This window comes from Astyanax mexicanus, chromosome 9 (assembly GCF_023375975.1).
Source record: "Astyanax mexicanus isolate ESR-SI-001 chromosome 9, AstMex3_surface, whole genome shotgun sequence".
NCBI classification, from domain to species: domain Eukaryota; kingdom Metazoa; phylum Chordata; class Actinopteri; order Characiformes; family Acestrorhamphidae; genus Astyanax; species Astyanax mexicanus.
Window position 1 is genome coordinate 8441331 of NC_064416.1, and position 12800 is coordinate 8454130.

General features: G+C 38.9%; 1 protein-coding gene across 1 annotated transcript; it reads right to left on the reverse strand.

Annotated features, from left to right (window-relative positions):
* LOC103039206 (actin, alpha cardiac muscle 1) lies at window positions 1–9577 on the reverse strand. The gene is made up of 9 exons (XM_022679436.2): window positions 9471–9577; window positions 7978–8128; window positions 7679–7807; window positions 7336–7446; window positions 6512–6596; window positions 5627–5788; window positions 2920–3111; window positions 1878–2059; window positions 1–401 (listed from the first exon to the last, which is right to left on the reverse strand). Exons 2-9 carry the CDS (start codon window positions 8104–8106, stop codon window positions 258–260), a joined length of 1134 nt encoding a protein of 377 aa, XP_022535157.1. The 5' UTR covers window positions 8107–8128; window positions 9471–9577; the 3' UTR covers window positions 1–257.
* Between the last annotated feature and the right edge of the window lie 3223 nt (window positions 9578–12800).

Here is a 12800-nt window from a genome sequence, read left to right on the forward strand (position 1 = left end):
TGTGGATGTGTATCAAAGTTTACTGCATTTTCAATCAAAATCCAAATAAGAGTCAGTGAAGAGAGAGAAAGAGAGAGAGAAAGAGAAAGAGAAAAAGAAAGGGGGGGGGGGGGGTAACAGTGAACTCTTCATCATTACCACAACCTGAATCACCAGCATCTCACAGATACAGAATCTGAGAACCCACATAATTCAGAACCACACAAACATCCAGTAAGGTGAAGGGTGTGTGTGTGTGTGTGTGTGTGTGTGTGTGTTTAGAAGCACTTTCTGTGGACGATGGAAGGTCCAGCTTCTTCATACTCATCCTTGCTGATCCACATCTGCTGGAACGTGGAGAGGGAGGCCAGGATAGATCCGCCGATCCACACTGAGTACTTACGCTCAGGAGGAGCGATCATCTACACACAGAGAGAGAGAGAGAAATGTAAAGGAGTGAGAGAGCCATCAGAGATCCCCATCAGAGACAGATCCTGACCCAGTACAGACTGGTCACACAGTCTAACAGCCTGGCTATAGAGACTGGCAGATCTGCTGCACAGAGAGGAGCGAGTGTGTGGTCACTGTGAGAGCGGTGAGCTCCAGACAAAAATACAACCTGATACGAAATAATTTCACCCAAAAACGTATAAATAAACACCCAAACCTAAAAACCCTGAGTGAATCTGAATTAGTAAAAATATTCCCTGGTGCAGGTAGAACAGCACCTTTAAATATGTGAATATGTGTCAAATATGTGGCAACATGCCACCGCCTGAAGGACAGTGAGTAACTCCCCATTAAACCACAGTTCATTATTATACTTGACTACTAATTATTATTATTATTATTATTATTATTATTATTATTATTATTATTATTATTATTATTATTATTGTTACTATTGTTACTATTATTGTTGTTATTTTAAACATTGTTATTATTGTATTGTTGTTATTATTGTCATTGTTTCTTTTTATTGATGTTTCTTTTAATATTTTCATTGATGTTTTATTAAAGTTCAGTTTTTGCCATTTGTGTGCTTTGGCAACATTGTTTTGATTTAAATTGAATTGAATTGAATTGAATTGAATTGAATTGAATTGAATTGAATTGAATTGAACTGAATTGAGAGAGAGAGAGAGAGAGAGAGAGAGGGAGAGAGAGAGGGAGAGAGAGAGGGAGAGAGAGAGGGAGGGAGGGAGGGAGAGAGAGTTAAAGTGCAAGAAAAGAGAAAGCAAGAGAGAGAGAGAGAGAGAGAGAGAGAAATAAAAAGGGAGTGAGAGAGCGAGAGAGTCAGAGAGAGACTGAAAGAGAGAGACGTGAAAAGGGATTAAGAGAGCGAGAGAGTCAGATAAAGAGAGAAATGAAATGGAAGTGAGAGAGTGAGAAAGAGTCAGAGTGGGAGTAAGTAAGTATGAGAGAGAGATAAATAAAAAGGGAGGGAAAGAGCAAGATAAAGTCTGAGTGCTAGAGTCAGAGTGAGAGAGAGATAAATGAAAACGAAGTGAGAGAGCAAGAGAGAGTCAGAGGTAGAGAGTCAGAGTGAGAGTCAGAGAGAGAGAGAGAGAGAGAGAAATGAAAAAGAAGTGAGACAGCAAGAGAGAGTCAGAGGTAGAGAGTCAGAGGTAGAGAGTCAGAGTGAGAGTCAGAGAGAGAGAGAGAGAGAGAGAAATGAAAAAGAAGTGAGACAGCAAGAGAGAGTCAGAGGTGGAGAGTCAGAGAGTCAGAGAGAGAGAGAGAGAGAGAGAGAGAGAGAAATGAAAAGGAAGTGAGACACCAAGAGATAGTCAGAGGTAGAGAGTCAGAGAGTCAGAGAGAGAGAGAGAGAGAGAAATGAAGAGAGAGTGAGAGAGTTTTAAATTGTCCTCAGCAGAAGTGTGTAAGCTGTCAATCACCTTGATCTTCATGGTGCTGGGGGCCAGAGCTGTGATCTCTTTCTGCATCCTGTCACCAATACCCGGGTACATGGTGGTGCCGCCAGAGAGGACGTTGTTGGCGTAAAGGTCCTTGCGGATGTCGATGTCGCACTTCATGATGCCGTTGTAGGTGGTCTCATGGATGCCAGCAGACTCCATACCTGAGGAGAAGAGCAGGGAGGAATGGTCAGGTGGATCTGCAGTGGATCTATACAGTGTTTTATACTGAATCCAAAGGTGTGAAAAGAATTCACATTCATTACTGTGTAGGTAGAAGTATAGATACCCATTTAAATGAACAGAGCTATTCTCACAATACTGCATTCCATTTTAGCTTGGAAATCAGAATTTCCAAGTTTCAAGAAAAAAACTGTAGTAACTGGAGTAGGAGCAGTAGTATTATACAGTTTTTTATAACTTCTATCCACAGTATTAATGTCTCTTCAAGTCAGTACTACACACAGTTTTACTGTTCAACGTCTCTCTGTACAAGGGTTTTCATGTGGTTTGGATGCTGCATAATCATTTAATCAAAATTTTTTTGTTAGATTTGCTAAAAAATGCTTTGGCAGCTAGTGGCAAGCTGCATGAGCAGGATTCGAACAACCTCAAGCAATCTCCCGATTATAGTTGCAGTGCCCATTTTAGTGGTCCCACTACACTACACTCATTGCCACTGTTATACTTGCAACAAACACTGAACAGAATTATTCACTTAATTTTGCCTCCTTTTGATTCTTAAACCAAAACTACATCTTTGATGATTTTGTCCAAGAATGACCAACAATTTAGGCCTAAATGCTTAAAAGAGTGGTTTTTAGAGTTTTTCAAATCATATTTGACACAAATTATAAACTACATAATGCCTGACTCCTATATGACCCAGTTCAGTTCAGAGCTGGTCTGATCCCAGGTGTGATAATCTCTGAGAAACAGATTAAACACTGAATCCTTATTCACACCTTCACTGTATGACTGACAGGTGAGTTTAAGAGCCGTCAGGTTCCAGAGTATAACTGACCAATGAACGAGGGCTGGAAGAGAGTCTCCGGGCAGCGGAAACGCTCGTTGCCGATGGTGATGACCTGACCGTCGGGCAGCTCGTAGGACTTCTCCAGAGAGGAGGATGAAGCAGCGGTGGCCATTTCATTCTCAAAGTCCAGAGCCACGTAGCACAGCTTCTCCTTAATGTCCCTGACGATCTCACGCTCAGCTAGAACACACAGAGATACAGCAGTGCGCAGTTTATCATATTCACAGAGAACACACTATAATCAGTTCAGACATTCTGCACAGCTTATCTACATTTTATTTTATTACATACAGTACTTTAAAAACACAAACTCTCCAATAAACTGTGTCAAAATTTCCTGATGAATGGATCAATAGAATTTCTCCAAAATTACCTGAAATAAAGTCTTTTTACATTGACTTCCATTAAAAGTTTTCTCTCTCTTCTGTAAAGTTGCTGTTTTGCAGACACATTTTTCATTGGACAGCGACGATATACAGAGCCAGTCAAAAGTTTTGACACACATTCTTATTCAATGTTTTTTTTTTTTCTACATTGTAAATGATCCATTAAGTAACTATTATACTATTGTGCAAAATCTAAGGAATCATGTAGTAACTTTAAAAAAGTATAAAAAAAATATATATATATATATATATATATTCTGTGAAGCATTTAGGTGCTCTTATCTAGGGGTTCTGTTAATTTGCCGTTTCTGAGGCTGGTAGCTGGTAACTGGTAACTGGTGGTCCTGATGAGAGCCAGTTTCATCATAACATTTTTGATGCTCTTTGCACTTGAGCATATTTTTAAAGTTTTCAATGATTTCAAAATTGTTAAGATTGACTGACTTTCATTTCTTAGTCATTTCTTTCTTTACTTAGTTGAGTAGTTCTTCTCATTATATGAATTAGAAGATTAATAAAATAGGGCTATTCACTGTATACCAACTCTACCTCTTCACAACTTTACAACTGATGCTCTCAAATTCAACTAATTAACTCTTGATGAGTTCAGCACAGCTGTTAACTGAAAGCCTGAATTCCAGGTGACTCTACCTCATAAAGCTGTCTGAGAAAATGCAGCCAAAATGTGCAAATTTATTCCCGAGTTTGGGTGAGTTCAGTATTAATCTACAATCTACTGAATTTAAGGTGTGTCCAAACTTTTAACTGGTTTTGTATAGTACAGGAAATAATATGATATAATACAGTATACTCATCTTCAATACAATAGTGGCACCCAAAAGGAATTAACCAGTAGGAATGAAACTCAGTGGGTAGTAATATTAGAATGTATATGCAAATCCAATCAAATCGTACATCACACATCCAGAAGGCCTGGTGTCATGGGGTGGGGTTTGCAATTTTGTTTAATGCCAGATTGCCTTTGATCAAGAGTTTGTCTTGACTGAAAATGTGTGGGATTTTTTTTTGCCAAGCTGACGTCTCTAGTAACAATTATGCAGTGATCATATAATTCCACTAGGTTGTGCTATAGTTACCGGGCAGTACAGCCAATGAGGACACACGCACACACACACACACACACACACACACACACACACACACACACACACACACACACACACACACACACACACCACTCCCACCCTTGGCTACTGTGTGTGGGGGGATTAAAATGCCTCAGTCACCTGAAAACACTCCTCTCACACACTCGGACATGTGGTGTGGACCGAGACTATTTCTGGACTGAGCATAAATAATCACCACAGCCGTGAATATAATCACATGACACAGATACGCCCTTTGTTCTATAGAGAAAGGCCTCGGTCACACACATTTACACCACTCTACAGTAATGTTTCACTGTGGTAATGTCTATGCATGTGTGCTCATATAAATGTGGTCATACTTTTTTATGATTTAAACTTTAAAATCTTAAATAAAAATTGCTTTCTTATTTAATCTACAGATATAATACAAGTACAAATCTCATATTCTTCTGTTAAAATGTAAACCAAAAAAAGGCCAATTGAAAACTGTACAATCAAGTCGGATAGGTCTGATGTCTCTGAGGTATCTAGGTAGATATTGGCCAAGCCTTCAGGGGCTAAACTGAAGGGCTTTAAAACTGGTGTCCGCAAGTTTAGGGATTTTAAACTGGGTGGGTGTGATGCGGTCTCCTTTCAGAGAGGATGAATCTGATTCCAGGTTATATTCAGTGATGTTCGTTTCTTTGGTTTTACTATGAGTGAATGAGGTACTGAGCTCTGAGTTTCCCCTTCTGAGGTCTCCATTGCTCCACCAGCCGCTGGCTTTCAGTAAAACTGAGCTGGATCCTCTTTTAGAGGCTGTACGTGTGACGTAAATACGTGAAGACGCGTGACGTGGCCAGAAGAACTTCCGCAAAAAGTAACCAGACACCCCAGTTTTTAAAATGAATATATATTAGGCTTAGCAGGGATGGTAGTTCCAGCATATTGGTACCATTAAACATTATATTTCATCCTTTCTCCACTCAGAAATGCTTCTGCTTCTACCACTTTTATTTTCAACAACTGTTGAATTGGTATTTAATGGTGGAAACTCCAGCTTCTAGATGATACACAAGTTTATCGTTTTCATATGTTTTAAATTCACTTCACTGGAGTCTAGCTAGCTCAACTTTCCTGTTGGCTGATTCTTTGTGGGTGGAACTGGTGTGTTTTTTAGATGATGAATGTTTTTATGATGATAAGAGTCTTTATTCTCACCAGTGGTGACGAAGCTGTAGCCTCTCTCAGTCAGGATCTTCATCAGATAGTCAGTCAGATCACGACCAGCAAGATCCAGCCTCATAATAGCATGAGGCAGAGCGTAACCCTCATATACAGGAACGTTATGGGTCACACCATCACCAGCGTCCAGTACAATACCTACACACACACATACACACAAAAAATAATGCCAATAATACCAGTCAAACGTTTGGACAACCCCCTTCTCATTTAATGTTTTTTCTTTAACTTTATTATTTTCTACACTGCACATTAACATTGAATACATCAAAACTATAAAGGAAGGCATATGTCATTATAAAGTAAACAAACAAGCACTAAACTAGCCAAAATACAGCTCTAAGAAAAAAATAAGAGACCACTTAAAAATGGAATATATTTAAGAGTAAGAATTCTTGCACCAGGAGTGGCATAAAGTTATCCAAAAGCAGTGTTTAAGACTGGTGGAGGAGAACATGCCAAGATGCATGAAAACTGTGATTAAAAACCAGGGTTATTCCACCAAATACTGATTTCTGAACTCTTAAACCTTTATGTATATGAACTTGTTTTTTTCGTCTTAATTAAACCACCTGGGTTGGGTTTTTATGTCAGGTGAAGGCCAAACACTTTGTTTGTCTACTACCTAATTCCATACGCATTCCTCTATAGATTTAAAGTCTTTAATGTTATTCTACAATTCAGTAAATTATACAAATATAGAACAAATATTTATGAGAATGTGTCCAAACATTTGACTAGTACTGTACTACTACTACTACTACTACTACTACAAAAATAAATAATACATTGTTATTTATTAAGAAGCAGCATACATGCAACAGTTTTACAATTAAATATTACACAAAAAAAAAATCTTACCAGTGGTACGGCCAGAAGCGTAGAGGGATAGGACAGCCTGGATGGCCACGTACATGGCGGGAACGTTAAAGGTCTCAAACATGATCTACAAATCAAAATAAAATCCAATCAGTACAGAGCCTTTTAGTTTAATTCAGATTCAGATTAAATTATTTAGGGTTGATTCCAGACAGGGATTAAACCTAGTCCTAGACTGCATATCTCTATCATCCTTTCACTGTGCTGAATAGAGCAGAATTAGACCTAATCCAAGACTGGAATCCTTTAATGTTAAATACAGCTCTGGAAAAAAAAGAGAGCCCTTAAAATGATGAGTTTCTTTGATTTTACCAGATTAAAAACATCTGGAATATAATCAAGAGGAAGATGGATGATCACAAGCCATCAAACCAAGCTGAACTGCTTGAATTTTTGCACCAAGAGTAAAGGCATAAAGTTATCATAAAAGCAGTGTGTAAGACTGGTGGAGAAGAACATGCCAAGACGCATGAAAACTGTGATTATAAACTGTGATTTCTGAACTCTTAAAACTTTATTTGAGGTAAATAATTTTCTGCAAATAAATGCTCTAAATGATAATATTTTTATTTGGAATTTGGGAGAAATGTTGTTTGTAGTTTATAGAATAAAACAGCAATGTTCATTTTACTCAAACATAAACCTATTAATAGCAAAATCAGAAAAAAATATTCAGAAACTGAAGTTTCTGATGTTTAATTTGTTCCCGAGCTGTAAATTCAGATACTGTTTCAGATCATCTGATTTAAGATTTATAATGTTTGGGTGCATTATGTTTAGACACACACATATTAAAACACACTGACCTGGGTCATCTTCTCTCTGTTGGCTTTGGGGTTGAGTGGAGCTTCAGTGAGGAGAACAGGATGCTCCTCAGGTGCCACACGGAGCTCGTTATAGAAGGTGTGATGCCAAATCTGAGACAGGTAACAGCAGAAACATCAAACACTGAGGAACATCCAACCGTGACTGATCCACCAACCCATGAAAACAACTCAATAACTGTGAATATCCCACATAGAAACCAACTGACCCACCAAATTAACCTTCTACCAGTCTAATTCAATGTCCTACCAATCCACCCCAATGTCCCACTCCACCAACCCACCGTTCCCTGATTCACTCCCCAGCATTCATCACAGGCTGTACCTTCTCCATGTCGTCCCAATTGGTGATGATGCCGTGCTCGATGGGGTATTTGAGGGTCAGGATGCCTCTCTTGCTCTGGGCCTCGTCTCCTACATAGCTGTCCTTCTGTCCCATACCCACCATCACACCCTGATCCACACACACACATCAGTACACAGGGTCACAACACACACAGATATACACCTTTCACACAGAGCCATGCAGTCTGTTTCTCTCTTTATACACATTTAGTAATATACAGCATTGATCAGATGTTTGATCTTTGACAGGATGTGGTGTTGTTGCCGTTGGTAACAGACCTGGTGGCGAGGTCTGCCGACGATGGAGGGAAACACAGCTCTGGGGGCATCATCTCCGGCAAACCCGGCCTTTACCAGCCCAGAACCATTATCACACACCAGAGCGGTGGTCTCTTCCTCGTCACACATCCTCACTCACACAGCGGCGGACCTGCACACATACACAGAACACACACACACACGCACACAACGTAAGAAACATGTCCAGACAAGTTGTCTATTTCACACAAAACTGGTTCTTTTACAGAAACTGTCTGTCTACCTGTCTGTCATCTATCTCTCTGTCTGTCTATGTATCTGCACTTGTCTCTATATCCATCTATAGTTGGTGTGGTGCAGTGGATAACACCACTTCCTGAATGTGAGCTACCACATTATGTAGGATATCTACCTGATTGATAATCTGTCTGTCTGTTTCTATATCTGTTTTCCCTATCTATCAATCCATCTGTTTGCCCATCTATCTGGCTGTCTGTCTGTCTATCCAGCTGTTCACCTATCTATCTGTCTATCTATCCTGTCTGATTGTCTATCCGTCTGTCTATCTGTCTGACTGTATCTATGTCTATTTTCTCTGTCTCTTTCCCTGGCTACCTGTGTCTGATTGTCTATCCGTCTGCTTGATTGTCTATCCATCTGTCTGTCTGTCTGTCTATCTATCTGGATTTCTGTCTCTATGTCAATTTATTATCACTGCATGACTGTCTATCTCTCTGTCTGTCTCTCTTTCTGTCTGTTTATCTATCTGGATTTCTGTCTCTATGTCAATTTATTATCACTGCATGATTGTCTCTCTCTCTGTCTGTCTCTCTCTCTCTCTGTATGTGTGTACTGGATGCAGGCTGAGGTCAGTAGTGTAACAGGACGCTGAGAAGTAATTATTACAGTAACTCTGATCTCAGGGTTAGAACTCTGTTCTCGGTTCAGTAACTCTATAGTGCTGCTAATGCTGCTCATAACCGCTCAACTAATAGCAGGAATTCTGGGAGATTATTTCTGATTAGCACTAAAGCCCTGGAGCAGCCCACTGGATTACTTCTACCATAACAAGAGTGTGTGTGAGTGAGTGTGAGAGGGCCAGGATTTCTCTAAGACCCCTCGGTTATGGCAGCAGATTACAATGTCATGCCTTAGTTTATATAAGTAATACGTGACTAATGTAAATGTTTGGTGTAAATTAAATTTGTCACTGCACTGTGTTATTAATTATGGAATTATAAGTCTCATATTGTGGGAAGAACAAAGACAATTCTGGAGTAACCTATAGGCTAACAAATAAGGTTGAGTTACATCACTTTACTTTGTGATGTCGAGACTTTGATTGAACATCTGATCTTTCTCTGCTCTTGAATAAATAGTAATAAAAATTAACTAAATATACAAATATATAATACAAAAAAAATAAGCTAACTCATTTAAAACAAAATAAATAAATAAATAAATAAATAGATAAATAAAAATAAAGCAAATAAAGCTGTATGAGCAGGACTCACCCAGAAAGGGAGGAGAAGAGGCGGTAGTGCTGTTGCTCCCTTTAGAGAGTGGACTTGGCCTTCACCTGCCCTGCTCATTTATACCTCCACCTTATTCAAACCCGCATCCCTCTCTCCACCCCACACACATGCCTCCTCACACCCCGGACCTTTTTTGGACACACTGTGTCTCTCTACCGCTGCTGAAAGACATGCTTCTGCCCTCCATGGAAGGACGAGGCTGGGAAAGGCCTGGAATCTGTTCACACACACACTCATACACACACACACACACACACACACACACACACACACACACGCAGGTCTGTCCGCAGAGACAATGGTGGGGGTTAATATTAGACAGTAATTTATTATGCAGTTGACAGTGGGACGGCTGCAGTTAGATATTTGAGTGGAGGTCACCTGATCTCATTTCTGGGGGTCTAACAGCAGCAGCACAAGTGTGTATCAAACCTATTACCAAATATAAACCACATAAACCATACACACTCTATAAACCATATAAGCCATGCAGGTGGGAACAATAACAGGCCATAAAAACCATCAAATCTCCAGCAGAGCTTACAGCAGCAGCACGCGGGCAGAGCTCAATACAGACAGTTAACAGAGAAAACAGACAGACAGACGGATAAACAGACAGGTAAAGAGGATTCATAGACAGACAGATAGAAAGGTGGATGGCACAGATACCTCAGGCCATTCAAGTCTGAAGCAAACACTCAAATCCAGAAGACAGACACACAAAAGAGATTAATAAAGGGATCAATGATTTGAAAATGGATTAAATGGAATTATAGGAAAAATATATAGAGATGAAAAGATGGTGCATTGAGAGGAAAAATGATGGATGGATGGATGGATGGACAATCAAGCAGACAGATAGACAATCAGACAGGTAGCCAGGCAAACAGATGGATTAACAGATAGACAAAAAAATTGATGGATACATTCAGACAGACAATCAGGTACATAGACAGACAGACAGACATACAGACAGACAGACAGATAGATAACAGCCAAGTCGATAGATAACAGTCAGATAGATAGACAGACAGACAGATATAGATAAAAGTCAAGTAGCTAGACAGAGAGACAGAGAGACAGACAGATAGATAAATAGATAGATAACAGCCAAGTAGATAGATAACAGTCACATAGACAGATAGACAGACAGACAGATAACAGTCAGATAGATAGTCAGATATAGATAAAAGTCAAGAAGCTAGACAGACAAACAGACAGATAACAGCTAAGTAGATAGATAGATAGATAGATAGATAGATAGATAGATAGATAGATAGATAGATAGATAGATAGATAGAGACAGACAGATAGATAACAGCCAAGTAGACAGACAGACAGACAGACAAATAGACAAATAAATAACTGAATAAATAACTTTCTCAGTCAGTTTTATGAGGTAGAGTCACCTGGAATTCAAGCTTTCAGTTAACAGCTGTGCTGAACTCATCAAGAGTTAATTACTTGAATTTCTTGTCTCTTAATGTGTTTGAGAGCATCAGTTGTAAAGTAGTGAAGAGGTAGAGTTACAGGTATACAGTGAATAGTGAATATTTCAGTAATGTTCTAATCCAGATTATGAGAAGCAGGAACTACTTAACTAAGTAAAGAAATCAGAAAGAAATCAAGAACTTTGACATTACGATGACACTGGCACTTATCAGGACCACCACAGGAAAGGAAGATCAAAAGTTTCCTCTGTTGTACAGGATAAGTTCATCAGAGTTTCCAGCCTCAGAAACCGCAAGTTAACAGGACCCCAGATAAGAGCTTTTTATAGAGTATTCTGGTTTGTTTAACAGTTTTAAGTTACTACATGATTCCTTATGTGTTCCGTCATAGTCTGGATCACTTCACTATTCATTTACAATGTAGAAAGAAAAAAAGAAGAAACAAAAATAAACGCTGAAAGACAAGATGCATACAAGGTTTTGACAGGCACTGGACATGAAAGTATAAGGGTGCAGTGCTGTCTACAACAGTGTAGAAACATAATATTAAATATATTTATAATATAATTATTTTACATTCAACCAATTTACAAATATATTAAACAGTAAATCTCAAAATTAGTAACAACTAAACATAATTACATACACACTGTATATAAATATACATGCATATTCATAATGTTATAGTCTGTCAGTAGAAGAACAGTCTATTACTCCTTTGCCTCCTGTAGTTGTGAAGCACATGCTTTATAGTTCTTTATAGTGAAGGAGACAGTGGGACTAATAAAACCCCTCCCGCTGTTCCTCTTGATCACTATAAATAAAAATCTGCTGCAGTCTGAATGGAGGAGAACAGCCTTGTGTCCGGTCCTGTGCTGTCAATCAAAATATAATAGAGGGAGGAGGGGTGATCTTCCACTGACCGTCCTGCCTTTAAAGGAAATGTGGAGTAAAGACTGCAGTACAGACTGTAATTCCCCACAGTTTATATTATAATACCTACAGTTAAAGAGTGTTAATAGTACAGGAGATCACCACAGAGCAGCTATTATTATTATTCTCAGCACTGCAGTGTTTAGCACTGATTAGAATGGGGGTGGTGTATGAGGTGTTAGTAGTGTGTATTGTGTTGGTAGTAGTAAATCAGACACAGCGGTGCTGCTTGAGTTTTTAAACACTTCAGTTTCACTGCTTGACTGAGAATAGTCCACCAATCAGAAATATCCAACCAATAGGGTCCTGTGATCAGTGATGAAAGTCTAGAGAATGACCGACACAAACTGTGCAGCAAAAGATTGAAAGCTTCTGTCTCTGACAATAGTGTTCAAAAACTCCAGCAGCACTTCTGTATCTTATCCAATCATACACACAGCACAGTATCGTATAACTCGTACAACCCACCACCCAAATAATATTACCTGCTCTGTGGTGGTCTCTCCTGTTGGGTGCTGAGCACTGAAGAACAGAGTAAAAGGAAGATAATAAAGTATGAAGAGAAACAGATATACAGTCTGTAATAACAGAACTACAAAGTGGTAATATATAATTCTCAAAAAATTAGAATATCATTGAAAAGTTACTTTATTTTAGTAATTCATTTCAAAATATGAAACTCATAAATTATACAGGTGTATTACACAGAGTGATCTATTTTAAGCGTTTATTTATTTTATTGTTGATGATTATGGCTTACAGCCAATGAAAACCCGAAAATCAGTGTCTCAAAAAATTATAATATTATATTAGACCAATTGATACTTTTGGCAGTGTGGGCAGTGTGCCAAGTACTGCTGGAAAATGAAATCTGCATCTCCATAAAAGTTGTCAGCAGAGGGAAGCATAGAGTGCTGTAAGATTT